This window comes from Typopeltis vanoorti, chromosome 15, assembly GCF_054136105.1.
Source record: "Typopeltis vanoorti isolate ZY-2024b chromosome 15, IOZ_Tvanoo_1.0, whole genome shotgun sequence".
Lineage (NCBI taxonomy): Eukaryota > Metazoa > Arthropoda > Arachnida > Uropygi > Thelyphonidae > Typopeltis > Typopeltis vanoorti.
Window position 1 is genome coordinate 42,922,744 of NC_143563.1, and position 25,846 is coordinate 42,948,589.

At 38.4% G+C, this 25,846-nt stretch overlaps 1 protein-coding gene across 1 annotated transcript in view; it reads right to left on the minus strand.

Annotated features, from left to right (window-relative positions):
- The window catches only part of LOC150098706 (serine/threonine-protein phosphatase CPPED1-like), a 135,494-nt gene that overhangs the window by 29,110 nt on the left and 80,538 nt on the right, over positions 1–25,846 (minus strand). Inside the window, exon 4 of the mRNA XM_090405909.1 lies at positions 17,541–17,770. Within this exon, the coding sequence (XP_090262035.1) occupies positions 17,541–17,770 (230 nt within the window). The remainder of the gene's footprint in view (positions 1–17,540; positions 17,771–25,846) is intronic.

Here is a 25,846-nt window from a genome sequence, read left to right on the forward strand (position 1 = left end):
ATCTACCACTCCCACATCTGTGCATCTGCTCAATAGAGGGTGTAGCATGATTCATTGCTCCATAATACAACTTTCCAAGTTTCCATGTCCCACTGTACGCACCCTTTGTCTTTGGTTTGGATAATGTAGGGCTTGCATATTGCAGTCCTACTATGGAAACCTATGTTGTGAGCCTTGGTTCTGAATGTCTTGTGCAGATTCATGTTGCAGTCGATGCCCAGAATTCTGTATTCAATGTGTCAGCCAACAAATGGTGGTTTTTATATATTCTTTGTAGCACTTGCAGTGGACAACCTGTGCTTCCATTTCAGTATGGGAGCACTAATTGTTGACCTGGGATGGCCCAATTTGCAAAACAGATAAGCCTATCACAACAACTCTTTCAAACTTTGTCAGTTCCCTTCTTGCTGCCATTTCATCAATACACAGTTGCACTGACTTGGAAGCATCATAGCGAAGAACAAAACATATAAAGCAAAAATAAACAAGTTAAAACGAGTGCAAGAAATGATAAAGGAAATATATTGAAGAATTATGTGGAGAAGCAGAACAAGCTACAAGGAACTATGACTCTAAGAAACTATATGAGATGACAAGGAAAATAACTGGGAAAAACAAATAAAAGATAAATAGGAAATTTACTGCTTAGGGAAAAATACAGAAAAAAATGGGTTGAATATTTTCAGGAAGTATTCAACAATAAATCTACAACATAGGGAGAAATACTGCCAGAGAATATTGAAATGGAGACACTAGATATAAATGTAGGAAAATAACAAGAACAGAGATAACAAGAGCAACAAAGAAGCTAAAAAATGGAAAGGCAGCAGGGATAGACAACATTCCAGCAGAAGTAATTAAAACAGACATTAAATTGTCAACAGAGATATTACATCCACTGATAAATGAGATATGGGGAAAAAAAAAGAAAAATGGCCAAAGGATTGGGATATAGGAATACTGGTCAAATTTAAATTCCTTAAAATCACCATAAAAAGGTGATACAACGGAATGTAAAAATTGGAGAGGAATTTCACTGCTAAGCATGGTCAGTAATTTACGGTCATTTACTAGAATAATCCTGGAAAGAATGAAACACAAAATTGAAGAGAGGTTGAGAAAGAACAGGTAGCCTTCAGACCACACAGATCATGTATAGACCAAATAATAACCTAAGAATAATAATAATAGAACAATCAATAGAATGGCAAAGAAGCCTATACTTAGGCGTTATCGATTTTGAAAAAGAACTTTGACAGTATAAATAAAGAAAAAATATGGAGTCTAATGAAGCACTATGGCATCCCAATAAAAATAATAAGCTTAATGAAGAAAACGTATGAAAACTACAAAATTAAAATACTATGCAATAGAAAATTAATCAAGGAAATCAATACCACTGGAGATATAAGACAAGGATGTATACTCTCCCCCCACAATATTTTTGATTGTAATAGATTGGGTGATGAGAAACACAAATTGATAATATAAATATGCAATGGGGGAGGGGACAAATAAATGATCTAGATTTTGCGGATGACACATGTCTGCTAGCTCAAAAGCACCAACATATGCAAAAAAAAAAAAAAAAAAAAGTTTAAATCAGGAAGCCTCTAAATGTGGCTTAAAAATAAATAGGAAAAATACAAAAAATAATGAAGATAAACCCCAAAACAAAACCTAACTTTTAAAATAATAGAAGAACCACTGGAACAGATAGATACTTTTATTTGCCTGGGGTCAGTGGTAAGTAAGTGGCCAAGTGGTTAGCGTATCCACTCCCCAGCCAAAAGGCTGCGGGTTCGAATCCCACTGTGGGCATGGATGTCTGTGATTGTCAGTGGAAATACTAGTGGTGGTGGTCAGCAATAGATGGCGTTGGTGTAGTTGCGGTCAGTTGGTGGAATGGGAGTAGTGGAGACAGAGTTGTAGAGTAGATGCCCTCCCTCGATGAGTCTTTGGACTCCCTGGAGGTCATCATCATCATCAAATTCCTGACATGTACCCTCAAGGGGTGTACAGGATATGACAGTACTACATGAAAAATTTACATCATTACTAACTTCCTATCTACAATTTTCCTCCAAATCAGTCTGTTACTTGTCAAGACTCCAACATTATCAGATCTTTTCTAAATAACTTAGGGAATTGAAACAACGTAGATCTGAATATAAATTAAATAATACTTTAATAGATATTCGGATTTATAATTCTAGTAGTAAGACTTATACGTTGGTTAGACATAACTGGTAATTAATTTACGGAATTCACAACGCATATGAAGTATATTAATTAAAGATACTTTAATGAATCACTTCTATATTTCGGCAATGTCACATTGCCATCTTCGGGAACATAAAGATATGGTATGTGCACTAAGGAACAAAGCAAATGAGGAAGAAAGTAATAAACTAATTCTGTTCCTAAAGTCCTAATGGTGCCCTCTTGCGGGCTAATTTGGTAGTCTTGGCCGTTGGGCTGAAGTTCTCATAATGAAAGTCTCCCAAATTTGGGGCAGTTTCATGCACCCAAATTTGTTGAGGTTAGGAACGTTTTTTAGAGCTGCTGAAGATTCTTTGAACAATCTTTCGTATTTAAACTTGCTGCGATGGATTATTTTTGTTTTCTTCCAACGAATTTTATGGTGGGTATCTAAGGCATGGTCTGCCAACCCAGAGCGGCTGTACTGGTGAAACCGGATGTAGTCTTGGTGTTCTGAAATCCTGATATTTGTTGTTCTGCCTGTTTGGCCAAAGTAGGACAATTTGCAGCTGCAAGGGACCTGGTATACACCAGGTAGGTCTAGGGGAAGTGGTTGGTCTTTGGTAGAGCGGATAAGGGATGCCAACTTTTTATATGGTCTGTAACAGGAAGTAAGGTCATATTTTTTGAGGATATTAGTTATTTTTTCAGAGGTGCCCTGGATGTAGGGGATAGTGATAGACTTGGTGTAGTCTTTATTGTGGAGGGGGGGAGGGGGGTTGTGGTTATTAGGTTTTAGTATTTTTTGGATTTTCTTGGGGTTATAGCCATTGGCTAAGAAAGTGTTGAGGATGTGGTTTAGTTCAATAGTCAGGGCCTTGTCATCTGAGCAGATTAATTTTGCCCTGTTATATAGTGTTTTTATCACCCCATATTGTTGTGAGGGGGGGTGGTGGGATTGCTGGTGAATGTATCTGCCAGTGTGGGTGGGTTTTCTGTAAACAGAGAAAACCAAAGATCCATCAAGCTGGCGGGTGATTGAAGTGTCTAGGAAGGGGAGGGTGTTGTTTTCCTCTTTTTCTAAGGTGAACTGGATTCTGGGATGTTGGTTGTTTAAGTGTGTTAGGAAGGAGTGGAGTGTGTCTGAGCCATGTGGCCAAATAGCAAACACATCATCCACATAACGAAGCCAAAAAGTGGGTTTTTGTGGGGCGGAGTTTAAGGCTTTCTCTTCAAATGTCTCCATAAAGAAATTAGCCAAGGGTGGGGAAAGTGGTGAACCCATGGCTGTCCCCTCTATCTGTTTGTAGAACCATTAGGACTTTAGGAACAGAATTAGTTTATTACTTTCTTCCTCATTTGCTTTGTTCCTTAGTGCACATACCATATCTTTAAGTTCCCGAAGATGGCAATGTGACATTGCCGAAATATAGAAGTGATTCATTAAAGTATCTTTAATTAATATACTTCATATGCGTTGTGAATTCCGTAAATTAATTACCAGTTAATTCGGATTTATATTCGGATTTCGAATAATTTATATTCGGATCTACGTTGTTTCAATTCCCTAAGTTATTTAGAAATGCATAACCAACGTATAAGCCTATCTATGAGAATTATCAGATCTTATATTTCTATCGTCTAACGCACTTTGTACTGTATCAATCCACCTATATCTTGGTCTTCCTCTAGGTCGTTTTCCTGCCAACCTGGCAGAGAACACTTGTTTTGCTAATCTTTCCTCTCCCATTCTATTTAAGTGACCATACCACCTGAGATTAGCTCTGCTAACGCATTCCTGGATGCTGACAATGTCAAGTTCTTTCCTAATACCCTCATTTTTAATATATTACCATTGATGCCATCTGTTCACGCCTATAATCTTTCTCAGGACTCTCATATCTGCGGTCTCTAGTCTTTGGTCAAGTGTTTTACTTCTGACCCAGCTCTCAGATCCATAAGTTAAAACTGGTTTGAACACTGTCTTGTATACAGCTAATTTAGTGTTCCGACTAATTTCTCTCTTATTCCATATGAATTTATTCAATTGACTTCCCACCATACCAGCTTTGCTGATTCTGTTGTCTATTTCTATATTTAATTTACCATCTTCAGTAAAAATCGTGCCTAAGTAACTGAAATGTTTTACTTGTTCCACAGGTTCTCCATTCACAACACAGTTGACATTTTCAATGATTCTGCCTATTTTCATTGTCTTTGTCTTTTTATTGCTGACCTTCATACCATATCTATTACAACAGCTATTCAATTTAGTCAGAGAATCTTGCAGACTTGTAGCAGATTTATTTAGAAGTATAACATCATCCGCATAAAGCAAAGAGCTGACATTAACATCTCCAATTTTGATATCATGTTTAATACCACTTTCCTTCATAATGTGATCCATATAGATAATGAATAACAGAGGGGATAACGTACATCCTTGTCTCACACCAGATTTAACATTAAACCATCTTCCTGTACTTCCTTCAATTCTAACTGCTGACTTACAACTCAAATAAAGACTAAGTATTGCTTGATATAATGCCCCATTGACACCGTATAACTGCAGCGTATTGAATAGCTTCTCTCTTGGCACCTTGTCATATGCCTTTTCCAAATCGACAAAACTTAAATACAGATCTTTGTTATATTCCAATGATTTCTCAACTATTTGTCATAAAGTGAAGATCTGATCCTGACAGCCTCTATTTGGCCTGAATCCAGCTTGTTCTTCACCAAGCTTTTCTTCCACAATTCTTCTCAACCGTTTCTCAAGTATACTTGCATAGATTTTGCCAGGAACACTCAGTAGGGAAATACCTCTGTAATTCTCACATTCATTTTTATTTCCCTTTTTATATATGGGTACTATGAGAGCTCTACTCCAATCATCGGGAATTCGTCCCTCAGTCCAGGCTTTCTGAATTATGCAGTGCAGCCACTGTAAGACTTTTATACCACCATACTTCAGCATTTCTGGTCGAATATCATCTACTCCTGCTGCCTTTCCACATTTCAAGCCTTTGATGGCTTTTTCTATTTCAAGTATGGATATGTATTCCTGACTGCATGCCTGGTCAGTGTTTTTTATCACTGTGCTGTCATCACTGCTTGTTTCATTTAGCAGTTTTTCAAAGTAATTACTCCATACTTCAAGGATATCTTTTTCTCCTGTTTTCATGTCACCTTTATCATCTCTAACTCCATTTACAGCACTCTTTCCTCCATTCCTAAGCTTCTTCAACAACCTCCAGAATATTTTGCCACCTTCTTGATATTTATTTTCTATATTCTTGCCAAAGTCCTCCCATGACTTTTGTTTAGCTAGTTTTACACACTGTTTAGCTTTCTTACATTTTTCTCTGTATTCTGTAGGAGTAAAAGCTGACTTATTTGCCAGGAACTTTTGATATGATTTCTTCTTTTCCTTCACTGCCTCTTTAACTTCCTGTGTCCACCAGGGAGTTCTGATTTTTTTATCCTTGCACACAACCTCACCACATGCCTCTCTGGCAGAATCAATCAATGTTTTCTTCAGAGTTTGCCACTGAATCTCCAAGGTTTGATTCCTGTTCTCAAACTCTTTCATTTTCTTTTCAATAATCTTTCTGTATTTTAGTCTACAGTTCACATCTGAGAGCTGCTCAACTTTTATTCGCTTTAAAACTTTCTTACATGTTATTCTTTTCAATATGAAATTCAATTTTATCCTGCTCAAGACTAAATAGTGATCGCTTCCAATTTCAAATCCTCTGTACACTCTGCTGCCCTGCACCAGGGAGAAAACATCACTATCAACAATAACATAGTCGATGAGACTTTTCTTATTCCTAGCCTCTTCTCTCCATGTGAATTTGTGCACATTTTTATGTTGGAACATGGTGTTAGTAATAACCAGTCCATGTCCTGAGCAAAAATCCAACAGATATTTGCCATTATTATTAGCTTTGCTCTTTTCTCCAAATTTTCCCAAAATATTTTTATATCACTCACAATCATTTCCTACTCTGCTATTTATATTCCCAACAAGGACCAACTTTTCCTTTTTCATTGTGTCAGTTGCTTTTTCTAAAGCGTCAAAAAATTCCTCCACTTCTACCTTAGTAGAACCTTCTGTGGGACCATAGGCACAAATAAGTCTCATTGTCCAGTTCCCCATTCTCATATTTGCCCACATTACTCTACTTGAGACTGACTGCCATTCAAGAAGATGAGCCTCGTATTTTGTGTTGAGTACTATGGCTACTCCTTCTTTCCCTTGATTGTCATTGCCTGAATATAACATTTTGTATTTATTGCTCAGAAAGATCTCACCAGTTTTGGTCTTTTTTGTTTCAGTCACCCCTATTATGTCGATCTGGTACTTATCTAATTCCTCAGCTAACTCCATTTCTTTGCCATTCAGGCTTCTTACATTGATAGTACCAATCTTTAACTCTGGTGATGTTGAGTTGGGGTTTGTTTTCAGATTTGTTCCAGTAGCTGACTTTTTGCTGTTCGCCCTGGTTCCCTGGCGAAAACAATGGTGGCCTTGTTTAACTGGGCGACGCCCCAGCCGGCATGTAATTTTTTATTTTGGTTTAACCAATAAGAATACAATTTGGTCGGCTAAATCCCAAATTGCCAGCCCATCCTCATTCATTCAGTATCAAAGTAGATACCCAACAGGGTGCACCACGAGAAGGTGAGGATTGGACATTAGGTCAGAAGCTCTTGTCGGTTCTCCGCATTCCTTTAAAGGCTATGTGGAGGTCTCCTCTCAGTTATACAGCTTTGACCCTTAAGCACCCCCTCCCTGGAGGTGACAAATAATAATAATAATAATAAAAAGTACCACAGGTGGAACAGAAGAAGATATAAAAATCAGAATACAAAAAGCTCAAAATATCTTCAATGTGATGAAAAACATATGGAAAAGTAAAGAATTACTTTACAGACCGAGATGGAGATGAAGCAGATGGGGAGATCCTATCTGCTTCATCTCCATGTCGGTCTGTGTCCTCCAGGTCATCTTGGGGCGACTCCTTTTCTTTTTTTCCCTGTGAGTTCCATTCCATGGTTGTCCTAGCTATGTCTTTATCTGTATTTCTGATAGTATGCCCAATCCATTTCCTCTTTTTTTATTTCTGTTGCAATACTGGTTTAGTTTGTTCTTTCCCATAAATGCCATATTTGAAATTTTATCTGGCTTATATATTCCCAATATTTTCTTAGACATTTATTTATGTATACCTGTAGTTTGTTTGTATTTTCCTTAGTTAATTTCCAGGTTTCAGATCCATATAGTAGAAAAGTTTTAACATTTGTGTTGAAAAGCCTTATTTTAGTTTTTAAGTTTAATTCTTTACTTTTCCATATGTTTTTCATCACACTGAAGATATTTTGAGCTTTTTGTATTCTGATTTTTATATCTTCTTCTGTTCCACCTGTGGTACTTTTTATTATTATTATTTGTCACCTCCAGGGAGTCCAAAAATAATGAAGAGTGAACTCAAGAGGAAGGCAGCAAACAGAGTCCAATGTAAAGCATTGATTGAAGCCCTATGCTCTGCAGGGAGTGAAGAGGATAAGTAAGCAAGTAAGTAATGTAATATGGTATGGTATGGAAGGGAATGTGCCAGAGGAGTGGGTGAAATTGATATTAGTGACATTAAAGAAAGGAAATAAGCTAGAATACAAAAATTATAGAACAATTGCTTTGACAAGTCACCTTAGTAAGGTGATGATGATAATATTGACAGAAAGATAGAGAACACAATTGGAAGCATACCTTGCAGATGAACAAGCAGGATTTAGAAAAGATAGAAGTAAATTTAACAGATTTTGATATCAGGTTAATAGCAGAGAAAGCTAGGAGAAAAAACAAAAACATATATACTTTCTTTGTTGATTTTCAGAAGGCATTTGACAGCTGGAAGTTTTTTTTTCCCACTTGGTTAGACTATAATAAATTTAGTATAATCCTTTATCCAAGTGTAAGCAAACAAAGTTTGTGACTGAAGTATCTTCAGGACTGAGGCAACTCGTGGTAAGTGGTGGACTAAGCTTTCATCACTTATCTTAGTATCTCCCATAATGCAAAGCACATCTCCTTGAGGACAGGAAAGGGCCACTACCCAGACCGGTTTCGACTTTAATTTTGAGGTCTCGTCAGTGGGAGCCAGACCCAATTTGCTTACACTTGGATAAAGGATTAAACAAATTTATTATAATATAACCAAGTGGAAAAAAACTTCGAACATCTTTCTCTAATTCAGAGTAATTTAATAATAAGGTGAGCCACCTTTTGGCAACTCGTACAAGTAAATATGATTTCTCCATTACTTCCACCTTAGTATTACCACCTCTGGGTCTGGCTCCCATTGACGAGACCTCAATAAAGGTCAAAATCCGGTCTGGGTAGTGGCCCTTCCCTTAATGCATAGCATTACACATGTCCACAAGGAGATGTGCTTTGCATTATGGGAAATACTAAGCCATACAATGAGAGCTTAGTCCACCTTTACCACGAGTTGCCTCAGTCCTGAAGATACTTCAGGCGCAAACTTTGTTTTGCTAGATCCTGAATGAAGGAATCTTGCAAAGAAATCATTCATTGAGGGTCTAACATATGAAACTACACAGACAAAGAGAAATACCTGCACATCAGTTGAAATTAAAGTGAAACTTCTTCACATATGTATAAAAATTGCATTTTATTTTATGTACCATCTACTTTAATTTATTGTGATCATACCAAGATCAAATTAGAGAATGTCTTAAAAGAGGAATTTGTTAATATTATTTAAGCCTCACTTTAGCTGTATAAAATGATTGTGAGTCACCAGGTAGATATTAAGTAATAATTCACAGAAGGTATACAACTACACGTGTCCAAGGTAACGCCGGAGGCAGTAGCTCGGTAAAGTAGAATTACTCTATTTTGTGTTTAGAATTCCTTAGAAGAGAGAAAATTATTTGTGAATATAAATTATGAACATTATTCTAAAGGACTTTGTGGACAGACTCTAATTAGATAGTCAGCCTCCTTTTGAGAATAAGAAGAATTGTTTGGAAGAGATCTTTTGTGTTGTATGTAATTGATTTAACATAAGGAGACTGGAATTGTAGATTTATAGTAACTGAATAACATTAGAATGTTTGTTATATTATCTTATGAATTGCTTGCAGAAAGGACTTTTGGTTTAACAACATATCATTTGCTGTCTATCCCAATTATCAGTTACTGTTTTTTTACATGCTTTATAACCTTTGATTTAAACTTAAAGTGTGTTGATCTTTTAATTCGAGTTTCCTTATTCAGTATTGAGATGAATTGAATGCATAAATTTCTTTAGTGTATTTTGCTCTGATATTCCAATAAACATGAATTATTTGCCTAAACCTGAGTCTTGCCTGACTATGATTCCGAATTACCACTTATAAAAATAGAACCTCTTTTGGCAGGAAGGAATTAGAAAGTATATATAATCATAGATTTAGGTCACGACTGCAGTCTGAATCTATACAGCCATATTAAAGTAAAACATTGTGTAAGAGCACCTCAGAATCTAGTATTGTCTCCCTGAGTAAGGATCTTTTCTGCTATAAGATACTGGCTGGTGCAGCATAATATAAATTTGCCAGTATCCGAAGAGGAAGCAATCCTAGATATAAGTATATTAGGCCCGATATCTGAAGAAGCAAAATAGTGATTGAAAGATAGAAAGGGAAGATATAAATAAGAAAAACAACAACCTAACAATGCCACAGCCAGTAGGATGTGATTAGGGCCCCTAAAATTTTAGGTAAATAGGGAATAATCACTATAAGTTGGTCTTGGCTCCGTAACAGGCAGTCAGGCAATTGTTGGAATAACAGAAAGTGTGAAAAGGGATAAATTATTAAGTTTGTAAGATGAATGCAGGTATGTCTCAACCATCGAGCTCAGATTTAGATGACTCTGAATTCCTCAAAATGATTGATCCCCAGCAAGTATTCCCATAATTCTCTGGAGAAGGAGATGATTGTGTGCATACATTCTTTAAACATGTCAAGGAGCTCAGAGGAATGGGCCGATGGAGCGACATACAACTCTTCATGCTCATACAGGGGAGGCTAATAGGGAGAGCGAAGAAATTTCTTTGCTCGCAACCCATCTTAAGAAAAACCCTGAGATATGAACAATTCAAAGAAATTCTGACCTCTGAATTCTCCAAGAAAGGAGGAATTGTTCAAGTACTTGGCAAGCTTCACAAGTGCATCCAAGGAAAGGGGGAGAGAGTCAATACTTTTCTCAATAGAATATTGACTCTCACCTGAGAACTGAGAACCTCACCAGAGGAACGAGATCACCTTGAGTGGCTATCACTCCAAAAGTTTCGAACAGGCCTCTCCCATGAACTGCAAGAAAGTGCACACCTGAAGGGAGTAGAAAGCCTCGATTAATGCTATGAGGCAGTCAAAGAAAGAGAGAGAATATTGGGGGACATAGCACAGAACACTGATCTAAGAAATTTAAGATTAGAAGTCTCAGGAGATGGGATCCCCGAAAGCGAATCAACGCATCAGTCGGCTCCGAAGAAAATCGACACTAAGGGAAAGCTCTGCAAGATGCAGAGCGTGAGCCCCACAGAGATGCAAGATGAAAAGAACCTCACCTTGGTCGAAGGTTTCATAGAGAATATTCCTTGCAGTTTCCTCTTAGATACTGAAGCACACATATATCAGTCATACCTCATTCACTATTCAAAAGACTAGGCACCCTGAGTAATAATAGCTTGGTTGAACTTCAACAACCCCCACAGAATCATGGGTATCACCAGAGTAGAACTTTGTTCCACCACAAAAATTAATGTTAACATTTCCATACCTTGTTTTCCCATAAGTGTTGTGCACGGGCTGATAGTTCTCCCTGAGATCTCGGACCCGGGCAACCAAATTGTGTTGGGATTGGACTTCTTGAGAGGAAATCAATTTGTGTGCAACTTTGTTAACCAATCGCCGTCACTCTGTGGAAGAACTTTCAAACCTGAACTCGCTTCTGATAATGTAAGCAAAATAAGTGTAACCAGGCCAGTTGGGGAAGATAATTGGGGAGAAGGTCAAGATGGGTGGAGAGAGAGACTTGTACACAATGCTCTGAAATTGCATGACTCCGATCCTGTTAAAGAGGAGTTCAAAGAATTTTTTCAACTGGCTTATGAGAGATATCCCCAGGTATTCACTGAGGGAATCATCTCCCTACTCTGCACAAATGTGGTTGAGCATATGGTGCAAGTCACTTCAGAGACACCAATATATGTTAAGCAGTACCAGACACCTTTGAAACACCTAGACAAATTGGAGAGATTATTATTGGAATATGAAAGGGCAGGAATCATCGAAAGGTCAAATTCCCGTTGGAACAGCCCCCTTCATTCTGGTTGAAAAGTCAAACGGAGACCTAAGGTTTGTCTAGACCTAAGGGAAGTCAATAAAGTCACTAAACCAATTGACTTCCCTGCATGCACGATAGAAGAGTTACTGGTCAGCCTGGAAGGAGCAAGAGTGTTTTCAAAATTGGATCTGAACTCTGGCTACTTTCAAATTCCCCTCAGGAAGGAGGACAGGCAGTATTTTGCTTTCACCACAAAGTGGCAAAAATACCAAACTGTGCCGACTTCCCCAGGGAGCAAGGAACTCAGCCATGAGTTTTCAGAGCCTCATGAACACCGTATTGGGTGACGTCCTGGGTAAGGGAGTCTTGTGCTTCCAGGACAACCTGTTGATTTATTCATCCTGCCTGAAGGAGCATAAAGAAGTTCTACTGAAAGTTCTGGACAAGCTTCACAGGGCACGTCTGTCTTTGAAGTGTTCCAAGTGTGAATTCTTCCTAAAGTCAGTGGAATACCTGGGATATGTGGTCAACGAAGAGGGGATAAAACCCTCCAAGGGTAATGTTAATGCCATACTGGAAGCACAGCCCCCTTCCACAGTACGACAAGTCAGGAGGTATACGGGTCTGGTGAACTTTTATAGAAAATTTATCCCTGAATGCTCCAAGTTAATGGACCCATCGTAAAACTAACGAAAAAAGGGGGGAAATTTGTATGGGAGGGAGCAGCGTGAGGCCTATCATGCGTTGAATCAGGCTCTGACTAGATCACCAGTACTCTCGTACCCTAAGCACGGTCAAACATTTTTCGTAGCCACTGATGCTTCTAAAGACACCATCTCCTTCTGCTTGTTCCAGTACTACTGGAACAAGCAGAAGGAGATCACTTCAGACCAATTGCTTTTATAAGCAGAAGACCATCCCCCTCTGAGAGAAACTATTCCGTCATCGAGAAGGAGGCTCTGGCACTTATATACAGCCTCAGAAAGTTCCGATATATATTATTGGGCCAACATATCATACTCAGGTCAGACCACAAACCCTTATCCTTCATTTCATCCATGAAGGATAAGAATCAAAGAATTGTGCGGTGGTCCTTGGAAATGCAAGAATTCAGGCTAGAAATTAATTACATTCCTGGGAGATCCAACGTTGTGGCTGACTATCTGTCTAGATCTCTAGACCCCAGCCAGCATGAGGATTCCTGCACTGATGAAGAAAATATCAACTCTGTGCTATTGATCGAGAGAAAGAGGAAACCCCTGCCCCTCCAACTTCAAAGTTGGGGGAAGTTTGAAATAACAGAAGCCCAGAAATCGGATTCGATGGGGGGGGGAGTGCACGAAAGATTGACAAAAGGGGGAGAGCCTCTATCACAACCAAGTGTTACACAATACCATACATATAGATGAAGAAGGACTTTTTGTTGTCAAAACAAGATATTACAGGACATGGAAGGAAAAAATTCTGGTTCCTAAAGTCATGATTCCATGGATCTTATACTCGTTTCATGATGCAGATCTAGCTGGACTTCAGAGCATCCACAGAACCTGGAAGAGGGTGATGGACAGATATCCATGGAAGGGCATGAGAGAGGATATTGAGAACTATGTGTCATCGTGCCATGTGTGTCAACAGAAATCTGTCATTTCTGGTAAAGCACCACTGCAACCATTCCCACTCCCCTCACGCCCATTTCAAGCTGTGGCTATGGATATTGTGGGACCCCTCCCCACTACCTCAAAGGGAAATAGGTACATACTCATCGTGATCGACATGTTCTTAAGGTTTCCCGAAGCCACAGTCATGAAGAATCAAACAGCAAAGACCGTGGCAAACAAGCTCTTCAAGCTGATTTTCTCTAGATATGGAACTCCCGAAACTCTTTTGCAGACTAGGGTATACCAACTTTACAGCCGAGGTGATGATGCTCCAACTTTGCAAATTATTGGGAATAAGGAAACTGTTTACTATCCCATACCACCCCAAAGGAAACGGGATGTGCGAGAGGATGAATCAGACTCTAAAGCTCACTCTCTCCAAGCTAGCAGAAGGGTGGGTTTCGGAGTGGGATTCCCATCTTGCCCACACCCTTTTTGCTTGTAGGACTGCTCTCCATGCAGCAACAAGGGAAGCTTCCGCTGTTGTGCTCTACGGATTTGAGCCTCCTTTTCCCAATGATTTCAGAAATTCAAAGGAGAGCACTGGATTCCCAGACATCGATGAGTACTTGAACAACCTTATCAAGGAAAACAGGCTGTCACATGAGTTGGTGGCTGAGTCAAGTAATTCGTGTTTCCAACATGCCCGGTCGTATGCAAATAATTTGAGAAAACACAAAGAAGACTTAAAACTAGGAAACTTAGTCCTGTTGGAGCAGAACTCTGGGAGAAAAAAGGGGGGGGGAATTTGTAAGGAGTACCACAGGGCCTTTTGAAATTATAGAAAAACTATCCCCTGTGACACACAAGATAAGGGAGACGACACGTCCGGGAAGAACCTATAGTCCACTCAGATCGCTTAAAGTTATACAGGTGTAGATCAAGTAGGTTGGTCTGTTTAGGTGATTCCCTCGAAAACATCTGGGAAAAAGGAGGGAAATCAACAGAAAACATATCCCAGAACAACCCCATACACGAGAGGAAGCAACAAGAGAGAGGAAGAGCAAAGCCTCGAAGGAATGTCTTCCCTAACGCTTAAGATACAAAGAAGCACCGAATATACATCATGGGAATGAGCAAACTCAGACATGTCAAAAGGAAAGGGGAGAGTCATGTCATGAGGAAACAATACAGTGACCTGAGTTGAAATATGTACTGAGTATAACACTGAGGCCCAGAAAGAATGGAAGGTTCATCCCCAGAGAATTGAGGGAGAAGCAAAAAGAGTTTTTCTAGAAAATTAGAAAAACCTTTTATAAAAGGAGGGGGGACTTTGTTAGATCACACCAAGATCGAATTAGAGAATGTCTTAAAAGAGGAATTTGTTGATATTATTTAAGCCTCACTTTAGCTGTATAGAATGATTGTGAGTCACCAGGTAGATATTAAGTAACAATTCATAGAAGGTATACAACTACACATGTCCAGCATAACGCCAGAGACAGTAACTTATGCGGAAGGTACGTCAATGCGAATTCCGTGAATCCAAGAGTATAACAGCAAATGGGAGAGCAGGGGATGAACCCAAAGGGAGAAAAGATATAGGTCGTGTGCAAAGGGGACTCCGAAAAAGAGGGCACTCGAACGAAGAATATAAGGGAATGAGCGCCATATCAGCTCTCTCTTGTCTTATCGTTTTCCTGGTTCGGAAGTTAGCCGGTGGTTCGAGTAAGGGGGATGAAGCGTCAGTGCTACGATGCCGGATGCCGAGCTTTCCTAAGAATGGGGTAGGATTCCATGCAGAGCTGAAGGTGAAATTTCTAACCCTAGCAGAATCAAGCCCTCGTTGAAAAGTCCCATCGAGAGGAATAGAGATGTTTCCTGAAAAGCAAAGGATATCGAGTCTGTGATCGGCAGTAATTATGAAAATAACGTAGCCCCTATGCTGGCGTAAGGACAGCCAATAGACAAGAGGTAACCAGACGTATACGTGGTGCTGAAAGACATTGGAAAAGTTCGGTAAAGTAGAATTACTCTATTCTGTGTTTAGAATTACTTAGAAGAGAGAAAATTATTTGTGAATGTAAATTATGAACATTATTCTAAAGGACTTTGTGGACAGCTCTAATTAGATAGTCAGCCTCCTTTTGAGAATAAGAAGAATTGTTTGGAAGAGATCTTTTGTGTTGTATGTAATTGATTTAACATAAGAAGACTGGAATTGTAGATTTATAGTAACTGAATAACATTAGAATGTTTGTTATATTATCTTATGAATTGCTTGCAGAAAGGACTTTTGGTTTAACAACATATCATTTGCTGTCTATCCCAATTATCAGTACCTGTTTTTTTACGTGCATTATAACCTTTGATTTAAACTTAAAGTGTGTTGATCTTTTAACTCGAGTTCCTTATTCAGTATTGAGATGAATTTAATGCATAAATTTCTTTAGTGTATTTTGCTTTGATATTCGATAAACATGAATTATTTGCCTAAACCTGAGTCTTGCCTGACTACGATTCCAAATTACCACTTATAAAAATAGAACCTCTTTTGGCGGGAAGGAATTAGAAAGTATATATAATCATAGATTTAGGTCACGACTGCAGTCTGAATCTATACAGCCGTATTAAAGTAAAACATTGTGTAAGAGCGCCTCAGAATCTAGTATTGTCTCCCTGAGTAAGGATCTTTTCTGCTATAGGATACTGACTGGTGCAACATAATATAAATTTGCCATCCGAAGAGGAAGCAATCCGAGATGTAAGTATATTAGGCCTGATATCTGAAGAAGTAAAATAGTGATTGAAAGATAGAAAGGGAAGATATAAATAAGAAAAACAACAACCTAACAGTTTGCTTACACTTGGATAAAGGATTAAACTAAATTTATTATAGCATTTGATAGTATTAGCCAAAAAATGACATAAGCAGTGCTAGGATCATATAGGATTGACAGAAAACTAATAGCTACATTAAAAGATGTTTCATAAGAATGCAGTGGCAGCAGTTAGAATAGGTGATGATTTGGAGAAATGGTTTAGAACAAGCAGAGGTACTAGATAGGGGGACTGAATATCACCAAGCATTTTCATCACACATTTAGAAAGAGCAATGGACAAAATGAAGGAAGACGTAAAAGGAATATCAGTACATGGGATGAGAATTAACAATCTGAGATTTGCAGATGACGTTATTATTGAAGAAGACAAAAGAGAACTACAAAAAACATTGAAACTGTTAAATGAGGAAAGGGATTTGACTTGTTATAACTTTGGAAAAAACAAAGACAATGGTATTTGGTGAGAAGAACATGAAATAAAAGGTACAAGTGGATGGAATTGATATAGAAAATGTAGAACAATTCACATATCTGGGAAGTAAAATGACATATGATTTGGACTGTAAAAAAGAAATAAATAGAAAATTACAAAGGGAAGAACAAATCTGAAGGCCATGGATAACATCTGGAAAAGTAAAGTGATCTGCAAACGAAATTAAGATTACTAGAAACATGCATCTTTAGTGGTGTATTGTATGGATCTGAAATGTGGGTAATAAATAAGGAATAAAGAAAAGAACTTTGGCATTTGAAAGAACTTGTTACAGGAAAATTCTAATAGGATGGGTACAGAAAATCACATTTGTGATTTTCTGTACCCATCATACAAAAGGATACAAAAGAAGAATTTAGAAAAGAAGATACAAAAGGAGAATTTAATGCAGAAGATTATATAATGGAAGCTGCAATTATTTGGACACATCTGCAAAATGAGTGAGGACTGGATGATAAAGACATTCATGTTTGGTATTATGGATGGTGTAAACAGAAGAGGTAGACCATACAGAGAAAGGATAGACAACATAAAGGACTGGTGTAGAATGGGTTTACAGAAACTGAGACACTGTGCACTGGACAAAGAAAGATGGAAGACAATGAAGGAGGCATTGGACACCAACGGAAAGTGTGTACCCATGGTTCGTGATGATTATGATGAACCTTTTGAGACATTATCACCTTATAGTGACAGCTGGCTAAACATGGCTTGCAAACTTTAAAACTGAATGTACAAAAAATGTGTGTGTGAACACACATGCACACCAAACTATTTCTTCATATTAACAGAAAAAACACAAGGGATACATAATGCTATTTATTTAAAGCCACATATTTCAGCCTGAATATTACAGGCCATCATCAGTGGCAACAATAGTTAATTACAAACTAGAAAGTGAACAATGGATTGATTTGAAAAAGTAAGAGTCGTGTGATGTTATACATAAAACAACACAATGATATAACTGAGGAAATATTGCAATACTGATAATTCATTAGCTATTAAAAAAATATCGATGTGTGATTACAATAAGAATATACCAAGCTAGGATCCTGATAGTACTGTGAATTTATAACTATACACATAACACCACCACACCAAAAAACAAAATAGTCATCTCCAAACTTTTTACGGTATTCTGCAACTGAATGAGGTGTGGGAGTATCGCCAATATCATGATTGCCACAAACACACACTAGAGGAATATCAGAACTTAATTCAGTGAAAACGTTTTTGAAATCTTCTTCTTGAGGTTCACGAAGTTTGGTTCCTAAAAAATAAAAAATAAAGATTACAGAAAGACAATACAACAACAGAAAATAAATAAATAATTATTGTTATTTCTGTCTTCCACTGAGACACCCAAGTCCATCACAAAAAGTGATGGCATTAAATCTGAATTATTTTTAATTCAGATTCAAATAACCAAAATAATTCTAGTCAGAATGAAGGCTTTCATCCCATATTTCACTCAAAATCCATGACTGCTATCAGAGCCACAGTTCTCCAGGAAGTGTATCAAGACAGTCAAAGAAAAATGACATATCACAAGAGTGACTCAGGAAAAATTGACCAACTGCACACTTGCTTACTCTGTGGCCATCAACAAATGCAAATCTGACTTAGAAACCTGAACTTACAGAAACTTGACTCTTGCTCTGGAGCAACTTCTGAACTTCCATGTTTCCATTTCTCTTCCTTTTCATTCCATTTCACATCCAGATGATAGCATTATAACATCACAGAAAGCAGAGTAGCAGGCATCATTTTTCTCTTTCAACTTCTGTACAATATTATAGCAATTATCTCCCAGAATATTAGAGGAAGACTAAGTTCACTTCAGGCATCTTCTGTTCTTTCAAAAGAAAGAAATTGGAAGGCATTCAAATGGTTTGGAAACTACTGTCTTCTAGTCAGAATACTCTCCCAAGAGTTGTGCTCAACAAATGTTGAGTACAAATGCTGAGCACAACAGTTGTGCTCAACATTTGTGTTCCAAAATTAATACCCATCCTATATCGTCTTTATAATCTTTCAGACTTATCCAGCATTAACATCTACAGCACGAGCAACCTATCAGCTAACTGCAAAGAAGGAAGATAAGTCAGTTAAACTATTATCCCATTGCCCTTGCTTCAGTATTCTCAAAGATAATGGAGAAGGTCCTCACCACCTGGAGGCCCACTAATTATTTAATGATGTAACATGGATTCAATTGCTCTCATTCCACAACAGATTTCCTATTCATTATCATTCTTGAAAAGGATTGGCAAATGTGTGGTTGCTCCCATTTCAGGTCATTTAGAAGAGGAGGAGATAATCAAGATATAAGTTGGTAAGGGACTATTTGCCTAAGAATAAACAAGTAAGTTGCATAAATGTAACAAATTTAAGATGGAAAAAATTTTACAGAATAACTATTTTAGTGATGTATAATTTTCACCTTAATATTAGAGGCATCTTCATAATGTTATAATATAATCCTAGATCAGTTGAGTAAATAGAACTTCTGTTTAAGGAAGTTGCAAGTTGAATATGCAATTTCTAGTAAGTGTAGTTCTTTGAAAGAAAACCATGCTTTTACACAAGAGTGGATCTTTATGGAATGTTATATAAAGAGAGCAGAGAGATCCTTTTTACAAGGATCTCTCTGCTCTCAGTTTTTACAAGAAGAGAACAGTTTTTACAAGGTAGAATACAAACAACTGATCATTCAAAAGTAGAACGAGCTGCGTGGTGTTACATTGCTAAGCACTAAAGAGAGGTAAATTTCATCAGAGTGATGAATAAATTATAGGTATTAATTCATAATTTCATATAATAATCTTAATTTATAAATGCAATTAAAGATAACATTAGACTAATGTAGGCATTATAAGGTCTCAATTAAAAAAAAAAAAAACTCAGTGTGTTATCCAGATTAAACTTTCCCATATTTCTGAAGGATAAGCAATCATTTCGATTCAAGTTAGGGCATTGAAGTAAGGCCTCAGCACTCTCTTTGAATAGGCATTTAAATTTATAATGACATCTGTGTAGAAGGCGATTCCTGGACCAGAGAATTTTGTGGCTTGTCTCTATCCCATGCTGAGCCAATCCAGACTTATCGGATTTGTTGTGAAGAATGCATGACTGATGTTCTTGTATTCTTTTTTCTATAGCGCGTCCAGTTTGTCCAAAGTACGACAGATTGTAGTTACAAGGAACTTGATACACACCAGGCAGCGACAGAGTTGAGCGTTTATCTTTAGAAGATGGGAAATATGTGGATATTTTATTAATAGGGATATAAGTGGCTGTTAAATCATATTTCTTCAGAATTCTTGAAATTGGTTCTGAGATTCCAGAAATATATGGAATTGGAACTCAACATATTGATTCTTTGTTGTTCTGGATCCTTCAATAATCAGACCTTTCAACTATCAAACATCACGTGAAATTAAATGGCTTCTCCAAAAAGACTACACAACATCTGTTCGTTTCCTACAATCCTATCCATCATCAATCGTTACATTCTTCAAAACAAATCTGATAAGTCTGGATTTGCTCAGTACGGGATAGAGACAAGCCAGAACATTCTCTGGTCCAGGTTTCGCCTTCTACACAGATGTCGCTATAAATTCGAATGCCTATTCAAAGAGAGTGCTGAGGCCTTACTTCAATGTCCTAACTTGAATCGAAATGATTGCCTATCCTTGCCAAAATATGGGAAAGTTTAATCCAGATAACACACTAGATTTTTTTTTTTTTTAATTTAGACCTTCTAATTCCGACATTAGGCTAATGTTATCTTTAATTGAATTTATAAATTAAGATTATTATATGAAATTATGAATTAATACCTATAATTTATTCATCACTCTGATGAAATTTGCATCTCTTTAGTGCTTAGCAATGTAACATTACGCAGCTCGTTCTACTTTTGAATGATTAATTGTTTGTCTTCCACCTTGTAAAAGCTGTTCCTATCAAGCCACTGTGGATAGTCTGTTATTTCAGGCTGAAATATTTGGCAAATATTAAAATATTCTTGTACTAAAGTGTTTGTATTTCTTAATTTAATGTCACAAGTATCTCTCAAGAATAGAATAGGTTAATGCAGCCATCCACTGCATTCACAAAAAAGTTTGTAGCTGTTTCACAGAAGGTTGTGATATCTGGAATACTGGCTTCTCGGTGAAGCTGTGCATTCCTCATGAACCATTGAATGCAATGCAGATGTACTTGTTTTCTACAATTTGTATTTTTTTAATTTATTTTATTTTTTTTTTATGATAGAGTCTGCTATGTGTCCCTAACTTGGTATTCCATACATCAGTATAGGTCTGATTATTGTTTTCTATAGGAGCAGCTTGATTTCCATGCCTAGCTGACTGTGTTGGTTCAGTAACGGCTAAGTTATCCTATTGCTTTGTTTGCTTTTCAGCAAGCATAATCTACATGGGATGCAAAGCAAAGTCCTTTGTTTAGTTGTATCCCTAAGTATTTTGTGTCTGGCTGACAGGAGATGGGAGTGTCAAATACGATTACCTTGCTTTTAGGATGTGCCCATTTCCTTGTGAAGAGGACAGCGATAGTTTTGTTTGCATTGACATTGATGCACCATCTCCTGAAACCACTGCTCTAATTCTTAGATAGCAGTTTGCAGCATTTTGGTTACCAATCTTGGGCTTAGGGATCAGGCCAATATTGTGTCCATGTATAGAGCCACTGTTGTCGTGGCTGTGTAAGGGATGTCAACCATATAGATGGCAAACAGTAAATGTGAGAGTACGGAGCCCTAAGGAACTCCTCTTGTAACCCTATGTTTGGATGATCTGATTCCCTGTAGTTTCACATGAAACTTCTAATCTTCAAGATAAGAACTGATAAGACTGGCTTAATGGGAGTTTTTTATTATTATTATTATTGTTCCGGGAAACTCCAAGGAGTCGACAGACTCATCGAGGGAGGCCCTAACATCATGTCAAGAACAACTATTCAACATTCACACAGTATCTATCATACCTTGCCTTGAACTCATTCACGGTCGTAGCACCCACAACAGAATCTGGAAGCTTATTCCACTCATTTACCACTCTCCAAGTAAAGAAACTAGCTCTAACACCCTTGTCAACCACGCTCTTGCCCAGCTTCCATGCATTGCCCCTAGTCCTCCCACCACCAGTCATATTTTCAAAAATATCTTCTGGATCAATCTTATAAAAACCCTTCAGTAATTTGAATGTCTCAATCATATCACCCCTCCTTCGCCTATCGTCCAATTTCTGCAACCCACAAATCTTCAACCTATTCTCATAAGGTTCATTCCACAGACCTGCTATCATCTTGGTCACTCGTCTCTGGACCCTCTCCACTTCCTCCCCATCACGAAGAAACCCTGGTGCCCATAGCTGGGCACAGAAGTCCAGATGGGGTCTTATCAAGGCTCGATACAGAGGAACAACAACTTGTTCGTCTCTGCATGTTAAAGTATTTTTCAGAAGCCAAGTGATTTGGTGAGCTGTTTTAGTTATTTTTGCAATGTGCCCCCTAAACTTCAACTCCCTATCCACCAACACTCCCAAATCCCTGGCCTCATCAATCTCCTGGAGTATGGTTCCAGCAATGCGATATACTGCTGCTATTCTTTTCACCCCAAAGTGCATAACCTTACACTTTGCCACATTAAATTGACATCCATTTTTCCTAGCCCAGTCCTCCAAACTATCCAAATCATCCTGTAAAATTTTGACATCCTGTGCACTCACAATTGCTCTACCCAACTTTGCATCATCAGCAAACAAGTGAACACTTCCTCTCAGATCCTTTCCAATATCATTGATGAAGAAATTGAAAAGCAGTGGTCCAAGAACAGAGCCCTGTGGCACTCCACTAGTCACAAGACGTCTTTTAGACTCCACTCTTTGATATCTCTCCTTCAACCACCCTCCTATCCATCTCACCAACCCTATATCTATACCCATCTGCTCCAGTTTACTGATTAGGGTTCCATGTGGTATCCTATCAAAGGCCTTGGCAAGGTCCAGTAGTATCACTGTAAACCCATTACCCGTATCCAGTTCAGCCGTCACTGTGTTATAAAATGTGAGCAAGTTACTGAGGCATGATCTACCCTTCACAAAACCATGTTGTCCCTCATACAATATCCCATTTTCATATATCCAATCCTGTATTTTTTTCTTGACTAATTTCTCTAAGACCTTGACAATGATTCCTGATATGCTAATCGGTCGGTAATTTACAACAGCAGTCTTGGAACCACCTTTATGCAGTGGAACTATTTTCCCCTCTTTCCACCCGCTCGGGACTAACCCAGACCCGAGACTCAAATTAAACAAAATGGTCAAGGGTACTGACAATTCTTTAGCTGCTTCTCGTACAACACGAGCTGGTATACCATCCAATCCCACAGATGTATTGACATTGAGGTTATGCAATAGACTACTCACCTCCACTTCATTAACCACAATTCCCGTATAATCTACTGGTTTATTCGTTTCTGCAATGTCACCACCTGGATGATATACTTTTGCAAAGTGCTCACTTAGTAACTCAACTATCTCAACTGATTCAGTTACCTCCCTACCATCGGCATTCTTTAAAATCAATCTGCCATGTACATTTTTCCTTTTACTTACTACATATCTAAAAAACTGTTTAGGATTCTCTTTAGCCTGCATGGCCAATGTTCTTTCGTAATCCTCTTTTGCTTTTCTTACCCTTCTGGCCTGCGCTTTATACCGTTCATGTGCCTGCCGGTCACCCTTCTCCTTAAATTCCCTCCATAGTTGTTTCTTTTTTTGCAGCTCAAGCTTAATGGTGTTATTCATCCATTTAACCCCTACTTGATTTATTATTCGGACTCTAGGTATACAGTCAGCCATTGCTTCATGCAAGCACTTCTTAACTACCTCCCATGCACTATCAACTTCTAGTCCTTGCAGTTGTACATGCCATGGCACTGAACCAATCAAACTCCTAAGCTTGTCATACTTTCCAGCCCGATAATTCCACATGTACCCTGTCTTAATTGAAAATTCTACACCTTTAGCCACCTCCCAAGTTAAGACCCTATGATCACTCTCACCAATTGGTGGCAATGTGGTCATATTTGTTACAGCCAAATCCTCAGATGTAATTACTAGGTCAAGCACTCTCTGACCCCTAGTATTTTCCATTACATGGTGTCGCAGATAGTTATCCCTTAATAACCGCATAAAATCCAGTTCCTTCCTCCCATGTGTCCTCTCCTCACTCCAATCAATGCGACCATAGTTGAAATCTCCCATAATAATCACCCTCCTTCCACCCATTTCTTCTATTTGCTTGTGCATCTGTCACCACCATCTTTTCCATCACCTGGTCTATAGCAGCACCCAATTGTATATTTAGTTCTGCTAGCCACAATCTCACACCAAATGGCCTCAAATGTGCTCTTTTCTCTATCCTGCAATTCAACTTCTATTCTCCTTAGCTGTAGCTCATCAGCTATCATCAACAATACTCCTCCCCCCATTTTATTCTCTCTGTCATTCCTGAACACACTATACCCATCACATTCAATCCCACTAGTTATATCATCTACAGTCAGCCATGTTTCACTAATACCTATAACCTGTGGTCTGGAAGTGCCAACCATGGCCAAAAAAATGAGCGCCAGCAGTACTCGGTATTCCCAGGTGGTCACCTTACCAAGTACTAACCAAGCTCAGCACTGCTTAACTTCGGTGATCAGACAGCTTGGCGAATCCATGATATCTCTAGCAAAGTTTGACACTGATTAGTTTATAGAATAACCCTCTATGCCAGACCTTGCTGAAAACCTTTGAAATACCAAGAAAGATGGCACCAGCACGCTGTTTCTAATTGTATTCCACACAAATACATTCCACAGCTCTCACAATTTGCTGTACAGTGGAGCAATTCTCATGGAAGTCAAACTGTTCTTCAGGTATGAAGTTTTTTTTTTCCTATGTGACTTTTTGTAATTTTGTCGGTATCACTTGTTTAGCAATCTTTATTAGGCAGGAGAGAACTCCTCAGAACTACTAACTGACTGGGCAGTAGTTCTGAGGGAAATGCTTTGCTTTCCACAGTTTCAAGATTATGTCAGTTTCTTTCCAGCATGGTGGTAGTGAAACTTTATCATTACATTAACAATAGCTACAAGGTGCATAATGGCCTTGTGGGATAGTTGTTTGAAATTCTTGTTGGAAATCCTGTCTGGGCACAGAACTTTCCTGTTCTTTAGTTTCTTGATTATTTCTCATATTTCAGTAGGAGACATTGGTTGAATGTTATTTGGGATACTTGTGCATTCAAGCATGTGATGTATGCTGACATAAACTTTCCTGATGAAATCTATGTTTGCATGTGTAGAAATTGGACTGCACTGTTTTTTAAACTGTCAGGGAAAGCTTCTGCTTTCTTGGTGTCATGATAGTACCAAACTTGTTTCACCATGGATTGGTGGGATGGGTTTGCAGTCCATTCTGAGAGCCTTTGTCATCTTCCACAGTGAATGAGCCTCGGTGTTTAGGGACAGGAGTTTCTTTTCCCACTGTTGGCTCCGATGGTCCCCCCAGTGCATGTCAGACCTCAGAGGCCAGCATCGTGTGATACTGGTGCCTGGCTCTGTTCTTCTTGCAGATGAAATTCTTGATTTCTTCTGGGAAGTGATCAGAGTTTGAGTGCAATATTTCTCTCAATTATCTCTCAATAAGTGTATAAATTCTATTTCCTGCCGTGTGATCTTTTCTCCTTCCAATGTATGTCCCCAAAGTTAAGCCCCATAATAATTACTAGACTTGAACTCATTACTAATCTGCTGATGCATGTCTTCCACATCATCCTTAGAACCCCTGACCTATGGCAGCAAACCAATTTTATATTTTGTCCTACTGGCCTCAATCTCATATCAGATTGACCCAAAAGAACTGCCACCATTAAATCCAATACAGGATTTAAGTCTGGCAACTGGGATGGCCATGGCAGACAGGACACCTCACCATCATGTTCTGCAAACCACTGGATGACCAGATTTGCTCGATGAATGGGAGCATTATCCTGTTGAAATGTGGCTGGCTGCATAGGAGAAAAGTGTGTCAACATGGGATGAAGATGATCACTTATGATTGAAAGATAACGTGCAGCATCCACTTTGCCTTCCAATACAACAAGTGGCCCAAACCATGCCATGAGAATGTGCTCCAGACTATTACAGAACCAAGAAAACCTTTCACAGTTGGAAACAAGCACTCTGGCTCATAAACTTCCTTCGGCTGACACCACACATGTATTCATCTGTTTGCAACAAAAAGTGTGAATAGATTCATCAGACCAT